Below are 25,393 nucleotides of genomic sequence, written 5' to 3'. Positions count from 1 at the left end.
TCTTCCTTCTTTTTCCCCCGGTTTTATATACTGAGCATGACGTGGTGTGGGATATCCCTTCGGTGAGTTGGGGTCAGTTGTCCCGGCTGTGTCCCCTCCCAGCTTCTTATGCCCCCACAGCCTACTCGCTGGTGGTGGTGTGAGAGGCCAAAAAGGCCTTGACTCTATGTATGCACTGCTCAGCAACAACTAAAACATCCCTGTATTATCAACACTGTTTTCAGCACAAACCCAGAACGTAGCCCCATACACCAGCTACTGTGAAGAAAATTAACTCTACCCCAGCCAAAACCAGCACAATGCCTCCACTTTTTTTCCTGCTCCTGTAAATCCTGGAGTCGTGGCAAGGTGGTGTACGGAGGGTCTGTCCTGAAACACCTGAGGCCAAATCCCCAGTTTTCCCTAGAGCAGCTCTCTTGCCCGGTCTCTGCTTTGCCCCGAGCTGACAGTACCTGTGTTTGTGCTCTGCAGTTCACCCAGAGTGCCTTGGACTGCATGGGGGTGGAGGTGTGCCGGCTGCGAGCCTTCCTCCAGGTAGGACATGCCAGAGCTGCTTCTACAGGGTTGTGGCAAGGGTTGTGCTGGGTTCCCTGCCCACTGGTCTCTCCGTCAGTTTTTCTGAGGTCCGTTCTCTGCACCCTAGGCTGGGCAGGAGGCATCCGACCTTGCCATCCTCCTCAAGGACCTGGAGACCTCATGCAGTGACATTCGCCAGTTCTGCAAGAAGATCAGGCGCCGCATGCCTGGGACGGATGCTCCGGGTATCCCTGCGGCGCTGGGCTTCGGGCAGCAGGTGAGCTGGCTGGCAGAGCAAGGCACCCTAGCACTGCCCGGCGTGGGACCATCTTAGCCACATACCAGGAGCTGTGGGCTGTACTGGGCTAGCACCAAATGCTGATAGATCACTGCTGTCCTGGCTGGCTCCAGAGCGTGACTGTGATGGTGTGTAGTGCCCTGCTTAAGGAGCAGCTTCCCACTGCTCAGGCAGCAGAAGATGGTGCAAGCTGAGATGGGAATTGTTGTCTCTGGGCTTTGTGTTTCTAGTTGGGATGGAGACATGGACTTCTTAACCTAATCTTCTCCAGCCTTGAGTTTCTTTCTGTCTTTTCTGGTGTTTCCCATCTTCCCAGTGATGCTTCATAAGCAAGTTAAAATCTCAATACCTTCACACTAGGGTGAGGCAAGTGTTGTGCAGCCAGGAGCTTCCCCAGTGCCTGGCAAGCAAGCTGGAAAGCAGCCCATTTGTCTCTGCCTTTCCCAACCATCCTCTTTCTGCCCAACTTTCAGGTGTCGGACACACTGCTGGACTGCCGCAAGCACCTGACGTGGGTGGTGGCCGTGCTACAGGAGGTGGCCGCTGCTGGGGCGCAGATGATTGCTCCTCTGGCGGAGAACGAGGGGCTGCTGGCGGTGAAGCTGGAGGATCTGGCCTTCAAAGCAAGCGAGCAGGTGAGAAAACCCCTTCTTGACTCCCCCTCGTTCCCTGCTGCAGCGAGGTAAAGCCAGGACCCGTTGTCACTCCAGCGCTACAGACCTGCCTGTGAGCAGCTCTGGAGCCTTGAGGAGGCTTGGAATGGACTCCTGGGAATATGGCCAGGGAATAATGCTAAAACGTGGAGGGCTTTGTGGTCCCCTGCTCTGTGCTGTCCTTCCCCGCAGCTGGCCTTGCTTTCCAGCTGCACTAAAGGGACTAAAGCCACACTGCAGCTTCTTGAGGCCTGTGGCACGTTGTAGGGAGTGGGAGGGGGCTGTAACGGTGGCTGTGAGCTCAGCCTAGGGGCACCTGCCACTTTCTTCCCATCTTTTGCAGATCTACGGCACCCAGGGCATCAACCCCTACGAGTGTCTGCGTCAGTCCTGCAGCATCCTCATCGCGACCATGAACAAGATGGCCACGGCTATGCAGGAGGGAGAATATGATGCAGATAGGCCACAGACCAAGGTGGGCTTCAACGGCAGCAGGGGTCTTGGGCAGAGCTGGAGCATCTGAGCTGCTCTGTAATCTCCCGCGGTCCTGCTGCTGCCTGCCCTGGCAGGAGACTCTTCTGGGTGCGATGGCGGGGTAGAGAGCTGGGGAGGTGCAGCAGTTGCCTGCAGAACGCAGGGAGGCCAGGAACGGTCCCCCTCTTGCCGTGTCATCACATCTGCAATTACTGGAATTCTTCTTTAAATACCAATTTTGTGTCTTGTTCCTCTGGTCTCCATTGCAGCCCACCCCACCTGCTGACCTACGGGCAGCGGCTCTTCGGGCAGAGATCACTGATGCCGAGGGGCTGGGGCTTAAGCTGGAGGACAGGGAGACGGTCATCAAAGAACTGAAAAAGTCTCTCAAGATCAAGGTAAGCTGTTCTTCAGCTGATCTCTGCCTTGCTGGCAGGTCAGCGAAGAGCTCTGTGTTGCTGTAGTGGTCATGTTCGTGCTCCAGGTGGCTTGTTGCCTGTGGAACTGTTTCGAGTGCCAGCCAGATCTCCTCCTGGAAATATTGTTCCACTTGTCAGGGAGGTGCCTCCCTGCCAGAGGCTGTCCTGGCCTTTCTCCCACAGTGTCCTGGGATGGGGAATGTTGGTGATGGGTTCACGTGCCTGGCTACCAAGCATATGTGCAGTGTGGGTAGGAGTTGTGATTTCTGGGCAGGCTCCCACCAAGTGTTGCAAGGAACTTTTCTTAGTGCCCATCATCCCCAGGGCCCTGGAGTTCCCTGATTTCTTTCCCTGCCGCGACAGGGCGAGGAGCTCAGCGAAGCAAACGTGCGGCTCAGCCTCCTGGAGAAGAAACTGGACAGCGCGTCCAAGGATGCGGATGACCGTGTGGAAAAGATACAGACAAAGCTGGATGAGACCCAGACACTGCTCAAAAAGAAAGAGAAGTAAGTGTGAGATGGGGCTGCTGTTGGAGGGTCTCTGATGAGGACTGGATGGCTGGTGGTCCCCTGGGCTGGCTAGGAGGCTTTGTGGAGGGACGGGTTAGTGGAGGATCCGCCGGGGAACCAGCACGTTCTAATGGTGCACAGCAGAGCGCAGGCTGGTAGAGGGGTCCTGGGAAAGGTCCTGTTCAAAGGCTGTTATGGAAATGGCCGTTGTCTTGGCATGTTCTTACTGCCCTTGCTGTGCTCCAAGCGTCTCTTGCCACCCGTGGTCTGTTGGCAGAGCGAGCCTGTGGACAAGCAGGGAGGTGCAACCTGCAGGCTGGAGGGAGGACTGTCTTGCAGTGTAAAAGCTGGGCAAAACAGCTACGGAATGTTGAGTTCAATATGGATAAATGCTTCTTCTGTGTGCTAAACTGCAATCTATAGTGGAGGCTGATGGGGCTCCAGCTCCTGGATCAGCAGGTCTGTGTTTGAAGCACAGCAGCAGCAAGATGCGTGACAAAGCCAGAAGCTCTCTGCTCTACTTGCCTTTTTCCTTCAGAGAAACGTCTCTGACTACACCTATGACTCTGTGTGCTCTTCCCAGGGAGTTTGAGGAGACCATGGATGCTCTTCAGGCAGATATCGACCAGCTGGAATCGGAGAAGGTGGAGCTGAAGCAGCGCTTGAACAACCAGTCAAAGCGAACCATCGAGGGCCTGCGCGGTGCCCCTGCCTCTGGAGTTGCCTCCATCGTGTCTGGCATTGCCGGAGGTGCGTAACCAGCATCCCCAGAGCGCTCGAATGGTTCTGCGGCTGGTGTGGGGTTTTTACAGGCTGGAAAGGGAGCCTGGGACATCCTCCTGATATAGAATCTGGGAGCTGTGGAGTGGGATGCTCTGCAGTGTCTGTGTAAAACCTGCCCAGGAGGCAGTGCTGGAGCTCGTACTGCTGGCAGGAGCGAGCAGCGCTTCCGAACAGTGCTCCGAAAGTCTGCTGCTCTGCCTGCCCGGCCTTCCCACAGAGAGCCAGAGCCCCTGGCATGGCTGGCAGAGGGGCGAGGACAGGAAGCATTCAGGCTGTAATGATGACTGGAGAACGCGGAGAGCCTGCAGCTCCCCAGGGATGTCCAGCAGCTCCGTGCCTGGGTGGGCAGGGCAGTGGTTGGCACCTCTGTGGAGCCAGCCTGGGGTGTCCCTGCAGGTGGCTGGGGCTGAGGGACCGGTGGTGGCAGGGCACCTTGCTCTGGCTGCCGTGGGTGGGTGAGTGCCGGTACCACCTGGCCCAGCCCGTGAGCCTCTTCTCCCACTGGGATGCTCCCATGGAGACGCAGTGGTCTGTGCCTTCCCACTGGCGTGTCCTTGCTGCCGAACCCGCCTCTCCAGGGCATAGATGGGCTGTTTGGGCTCTGCTGCTCTGACCCTGGCTGGCTCAGAGAATGAGACGCGATTTCTCTGCGCCTCCTGGGCTCTCCAGAAGCCCAACGACAAGAGGTGGGTGGTGGTGTGGAACGGGTGCTTGCTGAGGTTGCGGGTCCTCGTGCTGACTAGCAGGGGTGTTAGCACTTTCCTTGTCACTCTGGAGGAAATGTCCTATAAAAAATGCCTGGTGGCAGGAGCGGGTCTTTGTCAGGAGCTCTGGCTGCAGGTGCAACTGAGAGCTCAGGTGTCCTTTAGGTCTGTGACCAGGGTGGCTGTGGAGCAGCCTGGCCCTCCAGCCCCAGCATGGCAGTGATCCGGTGGGTCCAGGTTCCTGATCCTGATCTGGGTTGGGTAACACCTGAATGCTCCTCGAAGCAGCAGCTCCTGGCCCTCTCCCCAAGTCACTGTGACCAAGTCACTGAGCCCTGGCTCTTGGGGACACTGGCAGCACGTTCTCGGTCCCAAACACCGTGTGCAGTGCTGTGAGCACTGTGCCGGCACCAGCCTGCTCACGAGTGCTGCATTTCATCAGGGAGAGCTGAGGGCACAGACACCCCAACTTTTGGGGGTGTAGTGCTCAGCGGGTACAGCAGGGCAGTCTGCGGGAGCTGCTCCTCCACCCCTGCATGGGGAGGCTCAGCCGGAGCACCTTGGAGCAGGTCAGTGTGGATCACCGTGCCTTCAGCGACCCACAACAAGAGGCGGCTGTTGTGGGCTCTGGATGAGCCGTGCCGTGGGTGCACGTGTGTCCTGCTTGGGTTTTTCGCAGCCACACACATGGCCGGGGCTCGCCAGCTCCTAGCTGGATCCTGCAGCTGCGGCACATGGAGCCCCACTGCCCTGGCAGGGATGCTGGGACAATTGCTGCTCCCGGAGTCAGGGGATGGGGGTCGGCACAAGACACAGCCATGGGTGACCAGAGCTCCTCTGGCCATGGCTCCTCTCAGACTTGATCCTCGGCTTTAATTCTGCTTCTTCTTGTCTTTCCTCTGGCTCCTCTCCTTGTACTGCAGAGGAACAGCAGAGAGGTACAGTACTGCACCCCAGCATGCCACTGCTCCCTGCCTCCTCCGGCCCCCAGAAGTGCATGCCAGGGGGGGACTAAGTGTCCCAAGGCACCCAGCATGGCCCTGGGATAAGGCTTGGTTTGGGAGCAGGGGGAAGGACGCCGGCCCTGCTCGAGGGCGGCGCTTGGCTCGGATGCCGAGCAGCCTGTGGCACAGGGGAGCTCGCGGCTGGTGCGCTCCTGGGCAGCACAGGGAGTCCAGGAAGGGAGTGATGAGCATGAAACCGCTGTGGGCGCAGAGTGGTGTGACTCCTGCAGCGGAGAGACGGGTCGCCAGAGTGCCCAGAGCACGGCACAGCTCCACATCTTCGGGATGTGGGCACCGCGAGTGCCGGGTGCCAGGCTGCTGAGGAGATGGGGGGATAGTGAGGTGCTGGCCCGGCCAGTTGGTGTCTTGGCCTTCTCCACGGGAGCAGGACGGGAGTGCCGCATGTTCGTGATGGCTCTGTCGGTGCCTGGGTGCACACTGGCAGACGCTGCTTCTCCCTGCGCTGCAGACACTTGTCCCTTTGCTGAGCCTGTCCGCATGTCCAGTGCCGCCGTAGCAGTCCTGCCCCGCGCTCGTGTGTGACAGTCGCTCACTCTGCTGCCGTTCCTGCCCGTCTGCAGGTGTCAGTGCCGGCCAGGTGACGGGAGGTGGCTCAGGACCCGTCCAGGTGAAGGACTCGCCTCTTCTTCTCCAGCAAATCGATGCCCTGCAGCTTTCCATCAAGCACCTCAAGAACGAGAACAACCTGCTCAAGGTGAGGTGCCTTGTCCTGTGGCGGGTCCCCGGGCACTCAGACGTGCCGTATGTCGGGAGGTCGAGCAGGAGAAGAGGGGAGGACAAGGTGTGGGGTGGCTGGGGGGAGTGTGGTGCCATTGCAGAGGGCAGGGCCATTGCCCTGGGGCTGGGCAGAGCAGCCTGGGGCTCTGGCTGCTGCCAGCACTGCCGGCGGTGACGTGCTCCCTCCAATGCCGCAGGGCAGCTCTGCCCTCCGTGCCGTGGGTTTCCCTGGTGTCGGGGTTTAACCCCAGGCAGCAACTAGGACTACGCAGCCGTTCACTCACTTTGCCCCCGCAGGGTAGGGAGAAAAAAAGAGGAAAAAAAAGCCGAAACAACCTTGTGGGTTGAGATAAAGACAGTTTAATAGAACAGTAATGGAAGAGAAAATAATAATTATTATTATAATGATAATGGTAAAAGACTATACAAAATAAGTGATGCAATACAATTGCTCTCACCACCCGGTGATTGATTGCCCAGCGCATCCCGAGCAGCGATCGCAGATTCCTGCCCCCCCCGGCCAGCCCACATTTATATACTGTGCATGACGTGTATGGTATGGAATATCCCTTTGGCCAGCTTGTCCTGTCTATGCTCCCTCTCAGCTTCTCCGGGAAGCTGCAAAAGTCCTTGACTTAACGTAAACTTTACTTAGCAACAACTAAGCCAATCTGTGGTATCAACATTATTCTCATACGAAATTAAAACACAGCAGCTACTCTATCCCAGTCAAAATTAATCCCATGCCAGCTGAAACCAGGACACTTGGGAAAAGAAACCGGGGAATGGTGAGAGGCATGTTGGACTCTGCTTTACAGATTGGGGCTCAGCAAGGAGTGGGATGCAATCCACGCGGAGTGCTGTGTGCATGAGATGTGGTCCGCATGGGATGAGCGGGAGGAAGGGCAATTAGTCCACCACATCTGGTGGTGGTCACGTGCACGGCTGTGGGGCTGCAGCGAGCTCTCCGCTAGTGACGAGCTTTGGCTCCTTCGTGGAAGGGGCTTTGGCTCTGGGAGAAGGGTCCGAGCGCAGGGTCAGTGGCTGGGAGCCAGAGCGGCCGGCAGAGCCCGGGAGTGCTGGTGGCATCACTGCCCAGCCTTGGTCCCATCTTCAGTCTGGGGACTCCAGGTGCCGGCTCATGCAGACTGATTAAGGCGTTTATTGATTAACGAACGCACTATGAGGAAATTGGCAAAGCAGCAAATAATTTAATTAACTGGATAACGTTCCGCTAATATTAATTCACAGACATATAATTATGCAGATTATTATGCACAACTGTGAAGCTGTTAATGATAGCTCTTAGATCTAATGAGTCACGTAACGTGGCCACTGGTGAGTTACGGTTCTGTGAGTGACGACCTGTTTCCCTGTCCCCAAGTCTTACGTGTGCTCAGCTGGTTGTCCAAGGGCTTCCCCCCGGTGTCCTGGTGTGTTTGGGACATCAGCGCTGTCCCTGGGCATCTGTGCTCCCACCCTCGGAAGATCCACCCAGGGTGGTTTTTGCTACAGTTTTATGCCCTATTTTTGTTTGCTTGGGCCCTCCTTTCTGCTGCCTTTACATCTCATTTTCTCTCCTCAATTCCTCCCAAACAAACACCCTGCCCCTAATGACCTTCTCCCCGTCGGTCCCAGGGAGCCCGCATGAAGATGGAGCTGGCCAGCCTGACGCCTCTGCAGGTGCCCAAGATCTCCCTCCCCAAGAACAGGCAGGGAGAAGGTCTGGCCACACAAACGCTGTATCGCAAGACCAGCCAGCTCCTGGAAACCCTCTATCAGATGAGCGCCAACGCCAAGGTTGTGGACATGAAGCAGACCAAGTCGGGTAGGTCCTACACAAACGTTCCTTGGATGAAGCATCTGAGGAGCAAGGAGGTCGCGGGCAGCTGTGAGTCGGAGGGAGCTTGGCCCATGGTTTGTGAGCAACCTCCGCATCTTCCCTTTGCGCCGGGGAGGGACCGGCACCTCCTTCCCATCCCTCCGGCAACTGGAGCAGGGTTTGCTCCAGGGCGGAGCTTCAGCCTACCCGTTTAGACCTGTCTTCAAGGGATCTCCTCTGGTGGCCATAATCCCAGGTTGCTCACCAGGCTTCCTTTTACAGCAGGGAGTGGTCTTGTGCCCCCGAGAGGCGGCTGTCCCTGTCCCCCTGGCTGCAGACATTCCTGTGTCTGGGGACAGCGTGGCACCGGTTCATCACGCTGGGCCTGGCTGGATCTGGAGCCCCGGGGAGGGACACATTCCTTCCCCCCCTTCCTGTAAACCTCCCTCTCCCCTGCGTCGGCATTTGGGTGACCCGACATGGCGGTGGCTGTTGCCTCGCTCATGCTGCAGTGCTGGGTCTGCTCCCAGCCATGGGGCTTGAACTCCCTCGGGGCTGGGTGAGACCGGCCCTGGTGCTCCATGTTGCGAGTTTTTTGGGGGTAAAGAGAGCTGGATGAGCACCGGTGCTGCCGTTACACCCGCGCAGCCTTGTCCTGGCGCTGGGACAGCCCCCTGGGGCACCTGCGACTCTCACCTCCTGTCTTCTGCAGCACGGAGCTCGTCAGCGCGGCTGCTGGAGCAGACAGCCCGCCTGTGGTCCCTCAAAAACAGCATCGAGACCCTGAGGGTAAGGCAAGCTCCTGCCGCGGGCAGCTTTCGGCTGCTGCTGGGGCGAGGTGCTGGCGTGGGAGGGTGGGTGTCCCGGCGGTGCCCCAGACCCTCCTGTCCTCCCCCCGGGCCCCGGGCACATGAATGGGCACGTCTCAAGGTGGGCACCGTGGTTGACACTGCCGTCCTGTTGGTGCTGCCAGCACCTTGGCATGCCTGATGGCACCTCGGTGTGCCCCATGGCACCTCCAGCTGCAGCAGTGGTGGTGGGGGGACAAGGTGCTGCCCCCTGGGTTTGAGCTGGGTTTGAGCCCCCCGTCTTGTCCCCAGGGATGCGGGGTGGGGAGGGACACTGCAGGGTGGCGAGGGGCTCTGCAGCTGCAGGAGCGGGCGCAGGGCAGCAGCGTGGTTCTGGAGGTGACCTTGTCATGCCCTTTGCCCCCCCCACCCAGGATGACACGATGAGGGAGACAGTTCAGCAGCAGCTGGGTGCCAGCGTCCCCACCAACTTTGGCATCTTCCCCTCCTCCTCCTTCCTGAAGGTGAGACCCTTGGTCCTGGGGGGGTGCGGGGCAATGGTCAAAGGAGGGGGTGGGTCGGGATCCTCCATGCTCCATCCCCCGTGCCCCATCCCGTCCTGCAGGTGTCCCGGTGGGGTTGTCCCTGGCTGCAGGACGGGGGGACAGGCACCGTCCTGGCTGCCCCCCGCCCTAACGGTGTCTCCGTTCTGTCAGGCCAAGCAGGAGCAGGAGGAGGGCATGGCGTACTACGGCAAAGTGACCTTCCCCTGCCCGCCGGGGCACAGCCAGGCGCACCGCCTGCTCCTCACCCCCGAGCTGCTCCACAAGCTCCAGAGCCACTTCGTCTCCTAAGCCGGGAGCCACCGCTGCCGCCCCCCCGCACAGACTGAGGTTCATGGCACGGAACCCGCCCCCGGCCCCTGAGTGTTTCCCCCCCCCCTACGCCTGCCGGAGCCCGGGCCCTGGCAGCCCCCTCCCGTCGTGCCGCAGCCCCCCTCACTGCCCACCTCCCGGGGGACACGAGCCGGGACCCCCACTCCGCTGCTGCCAGCGCTCTGACACTACGGTCCCCCATCAAACCGCCCCCGGGACCCCCCGGCGGCCCGAGCTGCGCACCGGAGGGGGGGGCAGAGCCCCTCACTACTTCCCTCACTCCCGCCCCGCGGGGTTGTTGCGGGGCCGGGGCTGGGCCCGGGACCGGAGCTGCTGCCCCCCCCCCGGCCTCGGCACTCGCGCTCTCAAATAAAGCTGCTCTGAACCGGCCCGCCGCCCCGCGCCTTCCTGCGGTACCGGGGTGTGTGTGTGTGTGACCGGGGGGTATTGGACGGACCGGGAGTGCCGGGGGGGTGCGGGGTGGGTGCCGGTTCCCGCCACGTGCGGCGGCAGCACGAAAGGCGCCCGCACGCGCGCGGCGTGGGATGGCAGCGGAGCGCGGGAAGTGGGGGGGGGAGAGGCGCGCGGCTGGCCCTCATTGGCCGGGAGGCAGGAAGGGGCGGGAGCCAGCGGCGCTTCTCAGGCCTGATTGGAAGAGGCCGCGAACGGAGGCGGGAGGGCCCCGTCCCCTACCTGATTGGCTGGGGGCGGCTCCGTCGAGGGCAGCCTGCGTTGATTGGCGAGAGGGCGCGGAGGGGCGGCCTCTGATTGGCCGCGGGCGGGGTGGGCGGGCTTCCGGCGGGGTGCTGCCAGTTCCGGGCGGCGGTGGCGGCGGCAGCAGCAGGATGGTGAGTGTCAGCTGGGTCGGGACCGTCGCATCCGCCCGCATCGGGCCGGGCCGCGGACGGTGGAGGCCGGGGATGGGTGTGGGCGGGCTCGGGGCGCCGGGGAGCCCGGGCCGGGGGCTCCTGTGCCGCGTTGGGGCCGGGGAGCGCGGGGCGGAGGGGCGGGAGCGGGGCCTGCGACCGCCCCGATCCCGCCGTGACCGGTGCCGGTGCAGGTGCTGCTCCACGTGCTTTTCGAGCACGCCGCCGGGTACGCGCTCTTCGCCGTGCGGGAAGTGGAGGAGATCAGCCTGCTGCTGCCGCAGGTACGGGATGCCGCCGGGTAACGGGGGAGGCGGGGTGGGGGGGGATCCGCTACCGGGAGGGGGTGGGGGGAGCGGCTCTGTCCTGCCCGGGCGGGCTGGTTCGGTGCCGGGGACCCTCGTACCCTGGTGCTGCCGACCTACCCGTCGGCCGGGCAGCGTTCTCCGGGGGCGGCCCCGTTCCCGCGGGGTGCTCCAGTGGTCCCCCAGTCCCTCCGGGGCCTGACCGGCGACCCCCGCAGGTGGAGGAGAGTGTCCTCACCATCGGCAAGTTCCACAACGTGGTGAAGCTGGTGGCCTTCGCCCCCTTCAAGTCGGCCCAGAGCGCCCTGGAGAACATCAATGCCGTCTCCGAGGGTGAGTGGCGCTGGGGGGGGTGTTGGGGCACCGGGGTCCTCCATGCGGGGAACCACGTGGCCCCGCTGACCCTCGACCCCCCCCTTCTCTCGCAGGGATCCTCCACGAGGACCTGCGGCTCCTGCTGGAGACCTCCATGCCGGCCAAGAAGAAGAAGGCGCTGCTAGGAGTCGCCGATGCCAAGATCGGGGCGGCCATCCTGGAGGAGCTGGGTTACCAGTGCCAGACCGGGGGGGTCGTGGCTGAGATTCTGCGGGGTGAGCCTGGCCGCAGGGTGGGAGACAGAGGGGACACCCCGGTGGGGTCCCTCCTCCTGCTGGGGGGAACCCACTGCCATCGTTGCTGGCCCGGAGCCGTGGGTGGTGACGGCTGTGTCCCCACGCAGGGATCCGCCTGCACTTCCACGCGCTGGTGAAGGGTCTCACCGCCCAGTCGGCTTCCAAGGCCCAGCTGGGCCTCGGCCACAGCTACTCCCGGGCCAAGGTGAAGTTCAACGTCAACCGCGTGGACAACATGATCATCCAGTCCATCAGCCTCCTGGACCAGCTGGACAAGGACATCAACACCTTCTCCATGCGCGTGCGGTGAGCGGGGTCCCCAGGGTGGGTGGGCAACGCGGGCCCGTCTCCCCACGCTTACCGCAGGCAGCTGCTCCTCCGGCTGCCTGTACAGAACGGGGAGGGAGAGCAGCCCCTCCAGCGCGCCCCGGCCTGGGCAACTGTGCCATGGCTGCAGCGTGCCCAGAGGGACATGTGGGGCAAGGGGTGAGGGACATTTGGGGGGGCCGGGCTGCGGTGCTGACGCTGTCCCCGCAGGGAGTGGTATGGGTACCACTTTCCCGAGCTGATCAAGATCGTCTCGGAGAACTACACCTACTGCCGGCTGGCCAAGTTCATCGGGAACCGCAAGGAGCTGAGCGAGGAGAGTTTGGAGGGGCTGGAGGAGATCGTCATGGACAGTGCCAAGGCGCAGGCCATCCTGGAGGCCTCCCGCTCCTCCATGGGTGAGTGGGGACAGATGGTGGCGGCTCTGCTGGGCGGTGAGGTGCAGGTGCAGTAGGAGGGGTCCTGTCTGCCCTGGGAGGTGCCGCTCAGTCCTACAATGCCCGTTTCGCCAGGAATGGACATCTCCCCCCTCGATCTCATCAACATCGAGAGCTTCTCCAGCCGCGTCATCTCGCTGTCCGAGTACCGCAAGGGCCTGCAGGAATACCTCCGCTCCAAGATGAGCCAGGTGGCTCCCAGCCTCTCAGCCCTCATTGGGGAGGTGGTGAGTGTGAGCACGTGCGTGGCCCAGGCTGCCCCGGGCCGCGGAGATGATGTCTGAGTGAATCTGTCAATCCACTGAGCCGTCCTGCTGACACCTCTCACTGCTGATCCCCGGCCTGGGTGGGCTGCACGAGGCCCTGGAGTCGGGCTCCCAGGGTGGGGGCAGCCATAACCCCCATCCTCTTCCTTCCCAGGTGGGTGCCCGCCTCATCTCCCACGCCGGCAGCCTGACGAACCTGGCCAAGTACCCGGCCTCGACAGTGCAGATCCTGGGGGCCGAGAAAGCCCTCTTCAGGTACCGCTGCGGGGTGGTTGCGGTGATGGCAGGTCTCTGGGCCGCTGGCTGTGACGCGCCAAGCCCCCGACGCTTCGGCTGCGTGTGACCGGCCAGCCCCAGTCTCTGAGCGACCACCGTGGCTTTGTGTCTCACCCAGCGGGGCCTTGTGGGTGCCTAAGGTCGGGGCCGTGCCCCGGGCACCCCCGGAGGTTAGCGGGGTGTGGGGGGAAGGTGTCCGTCCTGTGCGTTGTGCTGTGTTGCCTTGCAGCTAGGAGCCGGGGCTGCTGGGGGAGGAGGGTGGCCGGTGGTGGCTCCAGTCGAGGGGTGCCCTCGGCCCTGCGTGTCCCCACACCGCCCCTGACAGCTCCGCCGGCCGCTTCCAGGGCTCTGAAGACGCGAGGGAACACTCCCAAGTACGGGCTGATTTTCCACTCCACCTTCATCGGGCGAGCGGCCGCCAAGAACAAGGGGCGCATCTCCCGCTACCTGGCCAACAAGTGCACCATCGCCTCCCGCATTGACTGCTTCTCAGGTGCCCGCGGGGACGGGGCGGGGGGACGGGGACCGGGGCAGCCTCTGCGATGATGGGAATATTTTTCGTCAACAGCATCTCACTCTGTGAATGGTGACTCCTGTGGTCTGAGCAGAGCCATGGCGGGGGGAGGCGGGTTCCGGGGCGGGCAGGGCAGGGGGTGCTGAGCCCCTCTCTTGTCCCCGCAGAGGTTCCCACCAGCGTCTTCGGGGACAAGCTGCGGGAGCAGGTGGAGGAGCGCTTGGCCTTCTACGAGACAGGGGAGCCGCCCCGCAAGAACCTGGAGGTGATGAAGGAGGCCGTGGTGGAGGTGAGGCTGCGTGGAGTCAGGCAGGGCCCCGCTGTCGGAGGTGATGTCAACTGCCATCCTGACCCACCGTGGAGGCAAAAGACTGATTTAATGAGGCTGATCCGACGGGGGCCGCTGGTATGGGTCCTGGTCCGGGAACCTCTCCCGCGCTGACGAGCTCCCTCTCTCCTCCGGCAGGCAAGCGAGGTGGTGGCTGAGGTCAAGAGGAAGCAGGAGAAGAAGGAGAAGAAGAAGAAAAAGCGGGAGAAGGAGAAAATGCGGGAGAAGCGGCGGTTGGAGGCTCTTGCTGCGGCTGCAGAGGAGAACTCTGTGCTGGAGACAGAGGTGAAGGCAGGGGGCTGCAGGGGGGTGGTGGTTTGTGGGATGGTGCCCCAGCCCCACAGGGGTGAGGGAAGCAGGATGCGGAGCAGCCTCCCAGCTTCCCGGATCAGGCACAGCTCCTGCTGACCCTGGTTCCCCCTCAGGAGAACAACATCGAGCCAAAGAAGAAAAAGAAGAAGAAGCAGCAGCAGGAGCTGGAAGCCGAATCAGAGCAGGAGATGGAAGCTGCCCCGGAGCCAGAGGAGAACGGGCTGGAGGAAGAGGCCTTGCCCAAGAAGAAAAGGAAACTAATGGTGGAGGCTGACCAGGAGGAGGAGAAGAAGAAGAAAAAGAAGAAGAAGAAGGAGAAGGCCAGGGACTCAGAGGAGGAGGACTAGGGGAGCAGGCGGAGCTGGAGCTGGGCCATGCTCCAGCAGTAAGGACTCATGGACTGGCGGGAGGTCAGCCTGGCGCAGCCTCGTGTGTGGCCCCTCTCCTGGCCACTGGCCTTTCGTGGCAGCTGCGCGCCTAGCTGTGTAACGCAGCGGGGCGGCCGCATTAAACACGGTTTGGCACCTCGTGGTCCTGGTGGCTCCCTTTGGCCAGGCCGAGGCGGCAGCAGCCCCTGGGGCAGCACTGGAGCCTCGCTGTGCCTTATGCAGCATTGCCTCCCCAAGCCCTCCTTCCCGTGGGGTGGCTCGGGCTGCGCGTGGGTCTGTCATGGGGCCGTGCCCACCGCCTGCATGGGGCAGGAAACGCTCGGTGTGGCTGAACCTCAATAAAGGGCTGAGGTTGTTGTTGATCCTCTTCCGTCTTGTTTTGCTGCAGCTGATGTGGCTGAAAGGGCACAGTCAGGAGACCTCAGGACACCCCTGAGGGGCTGCGGGGGCTCTGGCATGGCTTTGTCTCCCCTCGCCCGGGTGGGAGGTGACCATGCTGTCCCTGCTCCTGGCACGGGGACTCCACCTTCCCTGGGGGGAAGTGATGGCGCCGCGTGTGTTGGAGCATGCCTGCAGACCCCCGTCATGCTGCAGAGGCCACTTTTATTAGAGGGAAGCAATAAATTACCGGGCGGGCAGGGTGGGAGCAGGGAGGACGAGGCGAGCGGCCCTAGACATCCAGGGCAGCTATCACGGCTTGGGTGAAATCCAGGGACGTGGCGTAGCCCCCCATGTCCGCTGTGCGCACCTGCAAGGAGAGGGGAGCGTTAGCCAGGAGGGAGGGGGCCCCCACAGCACTGCGGGGACCCCCTGGGCATGTGCTGGGTGCTGTCGCTGCAGGACCAGGCCCCCCGAGGCTCTTTGCAGCCCCTGCTGGGACACTACCTAAGGTGTCCTTGTGCCTCAGGGAGGAGGCACGCTGGGGACAGCCTGACAAGGTGCACCCTGCCCCGTGCCAGCTGAGAGGGACGTTGTCCCCCCCCCGAGCTCTGGTGCACCCTGTCTGTGCGTGTGGGCACAAGCACGTGCTGGGCCTCTTGCCTCTGGTTCCAGCACAGACCTTCTCAGCTACTTTGGTCCCTCCAGGGGTGTCCCAGCGAGCCCCCACCACAGGAGATAGTCAGTGACAGCCCAGGAAGTGGCTGCCAGCCCCTCTGCCAGTGCCTGCTTCCCTGCAGGTTTTGAAGGGGTGGGAGAGGCAGGAATTGGAGCAGCAGAGGATTTCATGGCAGCCCCTCCCTGGGCTCACCGACCCCAGCAGGCTGGAGGGGACAGTGAGGGGCTGGCAGTGGTGGTGCAGGACCAGTGCTGAGCCCCAGGCGTTCCCCTGGACGCAGCCCTGCTCCCACTGCTGCAGGCAGGGCCCGGCCATGGCCCTGTGCTCGCTGCCAGCTGGGCTTCTAGCCCTGGCCAATTGCCCTGACCCCACAAGCTGCCCCACCACCCCCAGGGGCTTGGGCCAACTCTGAGCCTTACCGGTGCAGTGCAGGGCAGGGGCAGAGCCAGGTGGGGAACAGCACCTGGACCGGGGAGGTGTGGAGGGAAATGTTGGACCCTTTATTTGCAAACATGAATACAAAGCGCAGCATTAAATACATGTATGTCCCAGTCGCGCTCTCACACACACAGTACCTTGCCCTGGCCACAGCAGCTGCCTGCCAGGGCAGAGCTTCCATGGTCCCACCAAACGCTTTGGCATCGCTGCTGGTCCCCAGCCACCACCCCGGGGAGCCACGTGGGCTCCAGAGGCTCATACTGCTGGGCAAAGAGCTGCCATGGAGGAGCGCAGCAGTTTGGAAGGTCCTGGGCTCTGCCTGCTGCGGGGCAAGCATTTGTTGCCCACGCAGGCGCTGCCCTACCCGGGGGTGGCCCAGCTCAGAGCCCCAGGCAGGTTCTCAGCTTTCAGAAACCAGCCACAAACGCATGAAGTGGGGGCAAAGAGAGCAGCTCCGCCCCCCATCACCACCTCACACCCTGCACCAGTTTCCAGGAGGTGACAAAACCTCACAGCCAAGATTATGCCAGCACAGGGAACCTCGCTCTGCGTGAGCAGCTTGCCCTTGTGCATTCTGGATGCGGGGCATCAGCCCTGTGGTCCCATTTATTGCTAAAGTCTCCGGGGGCAGAAGGCTCCTACAGTAACCGTGGTCCCGCTGTCCCCAAGAGCTGCCTGCCGAGGTTGGGATGCTGCCCGCTCACCCCCAATTCGCCCCAGCAGGCCCCGAGAGCCGCACTGCCCTCATCGCACGGAAGGCACAGTGGAGACGCTGCCTACGTGAACTGGAGAGACCCCCAGGGATCCTCACTCCGAAGGGAGCGCTGCCCTCGGTCCCTCCAGCAATCCCCGCTGGGGTGACTGGGGTTGGTTACTAGGCTCTGGGCTGGGCAGGAGGAGAGCCGCCCTCCTCCTCCTCTGCCCCCGGGGCACCAGGGAACCTCGGCCAGGGCGAGCTGCGCCAGGCGGGGAAGGGGGAAGGACGCGCTGCTGGGCTGTAAGCTATGGGAAGCTGCTGCAGGGTGCAATGAAGTCCCCGACTCCCCGGGGCGAGTGGGGTTCCTAGGCACCATAGTGGGGGTGCAGGTTGTCAATCACAGACTTCACGAAGTCAGAAGTGGTGGAGTAACCGCCCAAGTCCCGTGTCCGAACCTAAAAATCCAACACAGGGGAAGGGGAGAAACAAGGGAGAAACGTGATCGTGAACTGAGTGAAACAAGTGCCAGAAGGGAGAGGAGAGCAGCTTCCCTCTATGCACCCTGCCAGAGACCCCTGAGGGGCAACACGTGACAAAGTGGCCATCTGATGTCCCCCAGCCTTGCCAGACCTTCCCTAATCAGCAAGCACCGCTACGGGCAGCAGGAGCAATCCCCGAGACAAGCGCAGAGGGTCCAACTGCAGCCAACTACAGCCACAGCTGCACGCACACAGGATTCGGAGCTGGAAAGAGGCAAGGAGGTGGGAGAGGAGGTGGGAGACGCCCTGGTCTGTCATGGAGAACACAGAGGAGCTCGCTACCATGGACACTCACACAGCTACAAACACGCAGGCAAGGCCGGCTGCCCAACACTCACTTTTCCGACTTTGATCACCTTCTTCACCGCATCCGCGATCAAATTGGAGTGAAATTCCAAGCTGGAGAGAGGAAAGGAGCAGCGGGTCAGTCCCTCCATCAGCCCCCGCTGCCCCTCCACCACACCCCCACGTGAAAGGCACCTACTTGAGATGCCGCAGCATGTTGGCAGCGGAGAGCAGCATGGCAGTGGGATTGGCGATGTTCCTGCCCACGGCCTGGGCGAAGGGGTGGCGGGCGCCCTGCAGGAGGAGAAGCCATGGTGATGGACCATCTTCCACACCCGTCCCCAGCAGCCACCCTCCTCGATAACCAGAGGTGCTGGTATAGCACAGCAGCCTCCGGGGAGCTGAGACTCCTCACCATCTCAAACACGGCATACTCGGCGCTGTAGCTCTCCCCTGGAACCACACCGGCACCGCCCACCAAGCCAGCTGCCAGGTTATCGATGATGTTCCCGTAGAGGTTTGGCATGACCAGGACATCAAACTGGTAGGGGTTCTGCACCAGCTGCGAGGAGGGAAGAGGAAGATGTGAGGCCCTGTGCACCCAACATGGGCTGCAGCCTGCTCCACAGCCCTCAGGACAGGGCTACACCAATCTGGTGGAGCAGCAGAACCCGCTGCATTTGACAACATCCCCAAACTGTGCTCAAGTGACAGCTGGGAGCACACAGAGCCCTGCTGAAACCACCTGGGAGCCACAGACCTACATCACCTGGCAGAGTTTTGCAAACCCAGATGAGACATCATTGTGCCAGGGTAGGTTTAGACTGGATATTAGGAAAAATTTCATCACTGAAAGGGTTGTCAAGCCTTGGAACAGGCTGCCCAGGGAAGCGGTCAAGTCACCATCCCTGGAGGTATTTAAGACGTGTGGATGTGGCACTTAGGGACATGGTTAGTTGTGGACTTAGCAGTGTTAGGTTAATAATGGTTGGACTCACTTATCTTAAAAGGTCTTTTCCAACCCAAATAATTCTGTGATTCTATGCTTCTAAATACCCCTGCCACCCGCAGCTCTTGCCCTCAGCTGGAGCAGAGCAGGCAGAAGTCTCCTGTCTTGTGCAAGGAGCAAACCTTGGGACCAGGGCGGGCACCTGGACCTGCCAAGCTGTCAGTGGCAGCAGCTTTTCAGGTTTCGTATCTTCATGGCTCGGCTCAGCAGCAGCAGGCGGTGCAGAGCGGCTCTGGGGCAGGGAAGCAGGATCCTCACCTGCATGCAGCAGTTGTCAATGATCATGGTGTCAAATTTGATCTTGGGGTAGAGTTCTGCCACTTCTTCACAGCACTGCAGGAACAGCCCATCGCCCAATTTCCTGAGACAAGAAATACATCAAAGGGTTTGCAGGACAGCAGCATGTCTCAGTTTCAGCTGGGACAGAGTTAATTTTCTTCCTAGCAGCTGCTGTGTTTTGGATTTATTATGAGAAAAATGTTGATACCACAGATTGGTTTAGCTGTTGCTAAGTAATGTTTACATTAAGTCAAGGACTTTTGCAGCTTCCCGGAGAAGCTGAGATGGAGTATTAGACAGGACAAGCTGGCCAAAGGGATATTCCATACTATACACGTCATGCACAGTATATAAATGGCAGTTGGCCAGGGGGCCAGGAATCCACGATCGCTGCTCGGGACAGGCTGGGCAATCAATCAGCGGGAGGTGAGAGCAATTGTATTGCATCACTTTTTTTTTTATATTCTTTTACCGTTATTATTATTATTTTCTCTTCCTTTACTGTGCTACTAAACTGTCTTTATCTCAACCCATGAGGTTTTTTTCTCTTTTTTCTCCCTCTTCTCCCTGCCACACTGCGGGCGGGGAGTGAGTGAATGGCGGCGTGATCCTAGTTGCCGTCTGGGGTTAAACCGTGACGCAGTGAAACCACGACAGCAGCAGGGAATCCAATAGCAACTGGTGTCCCACTGCAGCAGGGCAGGGGAAGGCAGGCAACCCTAGAGCACCCCACAGCACTGCACAGCCACAGGTGGTGAAATCGGGGCCCAGCGGGAGCAATGAGGGATCAGCTTTCAGTGCCAGAGCTTCTCCCCTTCTCAGCTGACAGCCTCCAAGATGCAGCTGTCAGGCCTCATGCTGGAGACAAGACCATACAGAGAGGAAAAAACCCACTATTCCCGGGGAAAGCCCAGCCTCTCTGGAACCAGACTGGCACTGCTCTGATCGGGATCAAAAGCTGAGTGTAACAAGGTCCCAGACGTGACAGCAGTCGTGTGTCTGACAATTAGATGGGGCTCCAAACCTGCTCCTGTGGCACTCACATGATGTTGGCTTTGTGCACAGCTGTGACCTTAGAGCGCCCTTTTTTGGTGGCGTAGTCAAATGCGAACTTGGCAATGCGCTGCGACTTAGCCCGGGTGATGATCTTCAGGCACTCGATGACTCCCTTTGCACTCTGGACAGGAAAGAGAGCGTCAGCAGCCATTGCCATGCAGCACAGCACCCTGCACCCTTCCTCACCAACACACACCACGCTGACAGTCCCGGCACCTCAAGACAGAGAGGAGGTGTCTTTGACTGACAGTGGATCACCCCTCATCAAGAGATTCCTTAATACCCCTGCCCCCTTCTTTGGCATTATCCCCCCTGCAGCCCATCACCATCCTTGTTGGGTCTGTGCGTATTCACATCCCTAAATCCTCTTCTAATTCCACCACTGTCACTTGGTACATCCCTGCTGCTCCAGCCAGCTCCTCAGTCATGCTGAACAGCTCTGGTATGGAAAGCAGGAACGTGTCCCCAGTACCAAGGAAAGCCACACATCCCGGGGCAGGTTTCCCTGTCCTTCAACAGGGCCAGCAATAACCCCAAGCAGAGCTCCTGCGTGCTGGAGGGGGGCTCTTGTACCTCATGTTCCAGAGAGCTGTACTCCCCCTCCGTCTGCTCACGAATGATCACGAGGTCCAAGTTGTTGTGGCGTGTTTTATAGCCTGGTAAGCTCTTCACATGGACAACATTTGCAAACAAGTCTAATTTGCGCCTGCAAAAGAAGCAGCAGCAGAGTCAGCATTTCATCATGAGCTATTGCTGGGGCAGTGACTGTTCCCTGCAAGTCCTAGGGGTAGCAGCTGGTGATGGTGCGAACAGCTCCCCACCTCCCAAGATGCCTTCCCATAGCTCTGTCTCTGTCTCTCTCCATCCATCTACCTTTCCTCTCACAGATCATGAGCAAGCCACACCTCGTCACAGCATGGCTTTGACAACCCTCTGTCAGGCAGGCCACCACTGTCCATTTTCCAGCCACCCACTGTCTCCTCTCCAGGACCCCCAAGGAAGCAGGCAGCAGGATCACATTCAACAGAGACAGCTCCTGGTCCCTCAGGATCTTCTGCTTCCTGATAACGTATTAATTTCCCATCTGACCTGTACTCACTTCCTTTGGCACCCAGTTCAGGGGCAGAACAACACGACCAAGCGCAATACTGTTTTCCCAGCAACTGACGTGTCAGTCAGGGGACCGGGCTTACCTGAGCCTCATGTCGTAAGAAGCCAGCTCTCCCTTGTACTCCATGGGGGTGTGGATCTTGCCTGTGGGACAACACAGAGCAGGAGTAAGAACACAGAGCACGGAGCACACTGACAGCCACTAAGGACATTGCCTGAACCCAGGCGACAGGGCAGCCAGGGTTGGAGCAGAGGGTGCTTCAAGAGAACCTCAGCCAATTGTGGAGACTGATCTTCGCTATATAGGCCCCTGACGAGGCCCTTTGCTTCTCTGGGCCATACTAGGAAATCTCATTTCAAAAGCAGAAGCTGGACAGAACCTCCCCTTTGATAAGCTCAGTAAACCGAGCACGGTAATTTGCTTCTAAGCTTAAAGACAGCACATTTCCTTCTCCAGGATCTAACCACAGAAATTCCTGCCCTCTAAAAGCACTTAATGGCATCTGAGATAAGGCAGTATTTCCTGCAGGCAGAGCCGAGAGCCCCTCCTCACCGGACAGACCGCTAGCGCAAGTCCTTACCTATAAGGGCCACTTTGCTTTCCTTCATGGAGTCAACCACCTGATCCAGTTTCTCTTCCGACGCCATGTTCTGCACCTCACTCAGGTGATGCTCATCGAAGACCACCGGCACGCTGGCAGCCTGCCAGACAGATGCAGAGACGGAGCCACCCCCCCGTCAGATCAGAGACTCGGCAGGGAAGTTACGCTACACATTACAGAGGGCCGCTGACGGGGGGCTCAAAGAGCTGGGGCATGGAGCCTCAAACACTGTTGATAATACAGTGTTTTCATCGCTGCTGAGCAGTGCTTACACAGAGTCAAGGCCTTTTCTGCTCCTCGTATGGCCCCGCCAGTGGGCAGGCTGGGGGCGCACAAGAAATTGGGAAGAGACACAGCCAGGACAGCTGACCCCAACTGGCCAAAGGGATATTCCACGCGATACGATATGCTCAGCATATAAAGCCGGGGGAAGAAGGAAGGGGGGGATGTCTGGAGTGATGGCATTTGTCTTCCCAAGTAACCATTATGCATGATGGAGCCCTGCTTTCCTGGAGATGGCCAAACACCTGCCTGCCCGTGGGAAGTAGTGAATGAATTCCTTGCATTGCTTTGCTTCCCTGCGCGACTTTATTTATTAAACTGTCTTTATCTCAAACCACGAGATTTCTCACTTTTAGTCTTCTGATTCTCTCCCAATCCTGCTGTGGGGGGAACGAGCTGCTGGCTGGGGTTAAACCATGACAGTTTGCAAGACTGACGCTCAAGGTGAACCTATTTATGGAAAAGGTGAGATCCCAGGGTTTTCACAACCAGTTCTCTTCCGCACCAGAGGAAACTGACCAGGGTCAGTCCTGGAGGGTCTCTGGATCAGGAGCATCTTTAAGCAATTCTGCAACTGCTGTTCCTCCCTTCTCCGTCCACCCCATCCCACCAAGGGGCAGAAGCTGTTACCTTGAACACCTCCTTGACGGCGTGCATGAGCTCTGGGCCCACCCCATCTCCGGGCAGCATGGTGACCTGGAACGTGCTCTCAGACTTCGCATTTTCTGACTGCACAGAAAGCAAAGAAGAGTCAGACCCTCTGCTGCATCCCAGAGCCGAATCCAATTGGGACCCCTATCTTGCAAGCTGCAAACTAGTGGAAGTTACTCACAATATGGAGAATATCCATACCCACAGCATGTTTTTTAGTAACAAAAATTTACCGCAGTACTAACAGTGAACTTTAACTTGAAGAGCTCCTGCTCCTGTGATGTTACGATCACCCTGCACAGCAGAGACACCCGATACCCTGTAATCCACTGGCAAGCTAAAGACCTTTTCCTCATACAGCGTCTCATACAGCATTTCCAGGTATGATCTCTCCCTCTGTACAGCAGAAATCCTTCTTACTAGGAAGTAACAGCACAATCTTGCATTATAAGGTTTCTCTCCTTCCTACTTCATGTGCTCGGGATCTCCTAAGATTCCCATGTGAGTCTCCTCTTCCTGCTGTATTCACATTGTCTCACAGACTTTTGTTGAGTATGATTTTTTTTGGGTCCTGAACACAAAATCAGCCTCAAAGATAATTCTCGAGATGTTCCACATGTGATCCACCTCCAAATCAATGCTGCCTGCTCCCCCACCGTAGCTGCCTCCTGCTTTTACATAATCCTTTTACTAATCCCCACCTTCTTTAGCCAGTAATTTCCTGTACAGAGCTGATCTCCAGACGTGGGATTTCACAGAACCAGCCTCACGGACTAGACAGTTGCAGTTAGAGACAAGAATTTCATCCAACAATTTAATTAGACAACAAGAGGAGTAAACAAGTAGCAATGTCAACATGACTCAAGAAATGCACATGCATCAGTGCATGAAGCAGAAGCAAATGGTAATCATATAAATGTAAAATAAAAGAATGAGTGTGAAAAGAAAGATGAGATGAAAGACTTTTGATTTTTAGAATCAAGTTCCAGGGCAGAAAACCTCGCCTACCATTCAGCAACTAAATTTCAAGAAGCAGTAAAGCATCTGCAGAGGGAACCGTGGCATGGGGCCAAGCTCAAGGTCAAAGAACAGTCTCAGTGCCGAGCCCTTCCCTTTAGTATCTTAAACAATAACGTAAGTCGTCTTCACTTATAAATGGGAACTGGACATCCTGTCACTCTGAAGGTGACAAACATAATGTTAATTCACTACCTGGTACTTGGGTTGTTTCTTCTTCCCACAGAAAACAACTCATCCCTCTATCGCAACTCTTATTTCCTGACCTGAGTCTAAATAACGCTTGTATGTGCTAAGCTATGACTCACTCTTACCTTATTCAATCTCTAATCATCACCATACTTTATTTCATGTATTTTTTGCCATTAACTGCTACAGGTAAGTACAGTAAGTTTATGATTAAACGACAAGGACTGAATCAAAACAATTTTCACTGCCGCCATCAATGCTGCGCTCTGATTAATGGTTTTAGCTGCACGTAGCAGAAAAACACTCGCCATTGCAACCCTGCCAGCAGCCCCCTGCACCCATGCAAGGCTGAGCTGGGCGCCAAAGGGCCGGAGAGGAACCTCTGGAGAATGAAGGAGCAAGCACCGAGACCATGCTGTTCCAAGAGTGAGAAACGCTGCTTCCGCCAAGTGAACACTGCCTTGGAGCCGGTGGCAGGGAGGGCAGGGGTGGCATGGTGCTTTCCAAGCACACCCACAGGGTGCGGGGAAACAGAAACCCTTTCCTCAACAACGCAAGCTCAATGCAACTCGCAGGAACCGTCCTACACCTCCTAGGTGGTGACAGGATCCTGCGACAGCTTTCTGCTTCCTCTGGCTACATAAAAGTCCCCCTCAGGAGCCCCCGCTCTGGGCCCCTCACGTGCCCAGCCCCGCAGGCCACGAGCACCCGCAGCCCCAGCCTAAAAATAGTGAGAATGTTTCCAGCGCCCAGGAACCGCCGCTGCCCGCCCCTCGCCCTCTCCCATTCCCCCGCTCCCCAAGGCACCTCTGCGCCCTGCTGTGAGTGCTGGGGGCTGCCCGCACTCAGTGTGGGCCTGGGGGCTCCAGGACCCCCATTCTCACCTTGGCCCGCGGGATCTGCTGGAGGCCGGTGGAGGCATGCAGGCCTCTCCAGGTCCCGAGGCTCTGGGCACGCAGGAGACCCTGGGGCGGAGGAAGCGGGAAGGTGAGATGCAGGGAGCCCACAGGGAGCCCCAGCTTAGATGTGCCCCCCACCCCCCAAACCCAAACTCTTCTCCAACACCCCCAGTCCAGCCTGAGCGCCTGGGTCTGGGCTTAGCCCACCCCCCAACCCCCCCATTCCTCCCAGGCTGAACTAATCCCCACGGCCCAACCTGGCTACACAACCCCCAGCACAAACACACACCCTCAGCCCATACCCTACACCCTGTCCCAGACTGAGCCCCCAAGCCCAGACTGACCCCTCACCGCTGGACCCTAGGGTCTGTTCCGGACTGACACCACCCCCCCCAGCCTAAACTGACCCCTCCCCCGACCCAGACCCCCTCATCCAGTCTGTCCCCCACAGCCCGGACCGACCCCACCCGATCCAAACGGACCCCTCACCCCCCGAGCCCAGACCCTAGCTCCATCCCACATCGACCCCCCCACCACCACCCCGATCCACACCAAACCCTCACCCCCAGCCCAGCCTGACCCCCGCCCCGATCCACACCGACAACCGCCCCCCAGGATAGATAACCCCCTTATCCAGTCTGACTCAGACCTGACGCCCCCCATCCCCGATTCTCCCCCATCCCAGACCTACACCCCGCCCCATCCCCGGTCTGACCCCCCCCGGCCCTCACCCTGGCAGCCGCCCGCCCCGCGCTGAGCGCCGCCATCTCGCCGCCCCACAATGCACCGCGGCTGCGGCACGGCGTGGGAACGTGAGGCGGAAGGGGCGGAAGGGGCGGGGGCGAGCGGGCGGGCGGGCGAGCGGGGCAGGGAGGACACAGCTGCCGCCAAGGACCCGCCGGAGGATCACGGAGACGCCCGAGACCCTTCCCTTCCCCTCAGGGCACCCCTGGGGACACCCAGGGATTCCCCCCCCTTCCAACCCTTCAGGCCCCTGGCACCCCTCCCCGCACCCCAGTGCCCCCCATGCACGCCCTACAGGCCCCCCCATGCCACCCTGCCCCGGGGC

At 59.7% G+C, this 25,393-nt stretch overlaps 3 protein-coding genes and 2 non-coding genes across 22 annotated transcripts in view; 4 read left to right on the top strand and 1 right to left on the bottom strand.

The window, feature by feature from the left end:
- Positions 1-9,988, top strand: part of DCTN1 (dynactin subunit 1) — an 86,518-nt gene extending 76,530 nt beyond the window's left edge. For 10 of the 17 annotated variants that reach the window (XM_054201783.1, XM_054201785.1, XM_054201784.1 and 7 more), the window contains 13 exons: positions 472-534; positions 644-793; positions 1,288-1,449; positions 1,811-1,942; positions 2,211-2,339; positions 2,724-2,866; positions 3,453-3,619; positions 5,280-5,294; positions 5,942-6,075; positions 7,737-7,926; positions 8,633-8,709; positions 9,143-9,232; positions 9,425-9,988. In XM_054201783.1, coding sequence (XP_054057758.1) covers positions 472-534; positions 644-793; positions 1,288-1,449; positions 1,811-1,942; positions 2,211-2,339; positions 2,724-2,866; positions 3,453-3,619; positions 5,280-5,294; positions 5,942-6,075; positions 7,737-7,926; positions 8,633-8,709; positions 9,143-9,232; positions 9,425-9,562 — 1,590 coding nt within the window. In that variant the 3' untranslated portion in view covers positions 9,563-9,988. The remainder of the gene's footprint in view (positions 1-471; positions 535-643; positions 794-1,287; positions 1,450-1,810; positions 1,943-2,210; positions 2,340-2,723; positions 2,867-3,452; positions 3,620-5,279; positions 5,295-5,941; positions 6,076-7,736; positions 7,927-8,632; positions 8,710-9,142; positions 9,233-9,424) is intronic. The other 7 variants (XM_054201793.1, XM_054201791.1, XM_054201790.1 and 4 more) reach the window with 3 other exon arrangements.
- Positions 9,989-10,378: 390 nt separating this feature from the next.
- NOP56 (NOP56 ribonucleoprotein) lies at positions 10,379-14,576 on the top strand. Its single transcript, XM_054201796.1, has 12 exons — positions 10,379-10,431; positions 10,644-10,733; positions 10,973-11,087; positions 11,183-11,344; positions 11,473-11,671; positions 11,903-12,090; positions 12,205-12,356; positions 12,550-12,650; positions 13,016-13,164; positions 13,353-13,474; positions 13,652-13,798; positions 13,939-14,576. The coding sequence occupies exons 1-12, from the start codon at positions 10,429-10,431 to the stop codon at positions 14,170-14,172; spliced, it is 1,662 nt and encodes a 553-aa protein (XP_054057771.1). The 5' UTR covers positions 10,379-10,428; the 3' UTR covers positions 14,173-14,576.
- LOC128910750 (small nucleolar RNA SNORD56) lies at positions 13,209-13,279 on the top strand. Its single transcript, XR_008466855.1, has one exon. It is a non-coding gene; the product is annotated as a small nucleolar RNA SNORD56 (small nucleolar RNA).
- LOC128910748 (small nucleolar RNA SNORD57) lies at positions 13,510-13,577 on the top strand. Its single transcript, XR_008466854.1, has one exon. It is a non-coding gene; the product is annotated as a small nucleolar RNA SNORD57 (small nucleolar RNA).
- Positions 14,577-14,800: 224 nt separating the features above from the next.
- IDH3B (isocitrate dehydrogenase (NAD(+)) 3 non-catalytic subunit beta) lies at positions 14,801-25,145 on the bottom strand. Of its 2 annotated transcripts, none has more exons than XM_054201799.1 (12): positions 25,056-25,143; positions 24,310-24,390; positions 22,199-22,297; positions 21,266-21,386; positions 20,768-20,828; positions 20,148-20,280; positions 19,562-19,695; positions 18,498-18,600; positions 17,646-17,792; positions 17,430-17,524; positions 17,284-17,344; positions 14,801-14,962 (listed from the first exon to the last, which is right to left on the bottom strand). In XM_054201799.1, exons 1-12 carry the CDS (start codon positions 25,089-25,091, stop codon positions 14,885-14,887), a joined length of 1,149 nt encoding a protein of 382 aa, XP_054057774.1. In that variant the 5' UTR covers positions 25,092-25,143; the 3' UTR covers positions 14,801-14,884. The 2 variants fall into 2 exon arrangements, with proteins under 2 accessions (XP_054057774.1, XP_054057772.1); XM_054201797.1 differs by lacking the exon at positions 14,801-14,962 and adding an exon at positions 15,016-16,861 and having other exon boundaries at positions 25,056-25,145.
- Between the last annotated feature and the right edge of the window lie 248 nt (positions 25,146-25,393).

This window comes from Rissa tridactyla, chromosome 5, assembly GCF_028500815.1.
Source record: "Rissa tridactyla isolate bRisTri1 chromosome 5, bRisTri1.patW.cur.20221130, whole genome shotgun sequence".
NCBI classification, from domain to species: domain Eukaryota; kingdom Metazoa; phylum Chordata; class Aves; order Charadriiformes; family Laridae; genus Rissa; species Rissa tridactyla.
This window is presented reverse-complemented; position numbering and strand designations above follow the sequence as displayed.

Excerpts from the sequence above, each read along its gene's own strand:
- NOP56 (XM_054201796.1), top strand. Across the intron at positions 12,651-13,015 it reads GCCGAGAAAGCCCTCTTCAG|GGCTCTGAAGACGCGAGGGA; the intron begins GTACCGCTGCGG and ends GGCCGCTTCCAG. Across the intron at positions 13,799-13,938 it reads ACTCTGTGCTGGAGACAGAG|GAGAACAACATCGAGCCAAA; the intron begins GTGAAGGCAGGG and ends GTTCCCCCTCAG.
- IDH3B (XM_054201797.1), bottom strand. The coding sequence starts at position 25,091 with ATGGCGGCGCTCAGCGCGGGGCGGGCGGCTGCCAGG. Across the intron at positions 20,281-20,767 it reads TCTTACGACATGAGGCTCAG|GCGCAAATTAGACTTGTTTG; the intron begins GTAAGCCCGGTC and ends CTTCTTTTGCAG. Across the intron at positions 17,345-17,429 it reads AACATGCTGCGGCATCTCAA|CTTGGAATTTCACTCCAATT; the intron begins GTAGGTGCCTTT and ends TCCTCTCTCCAG.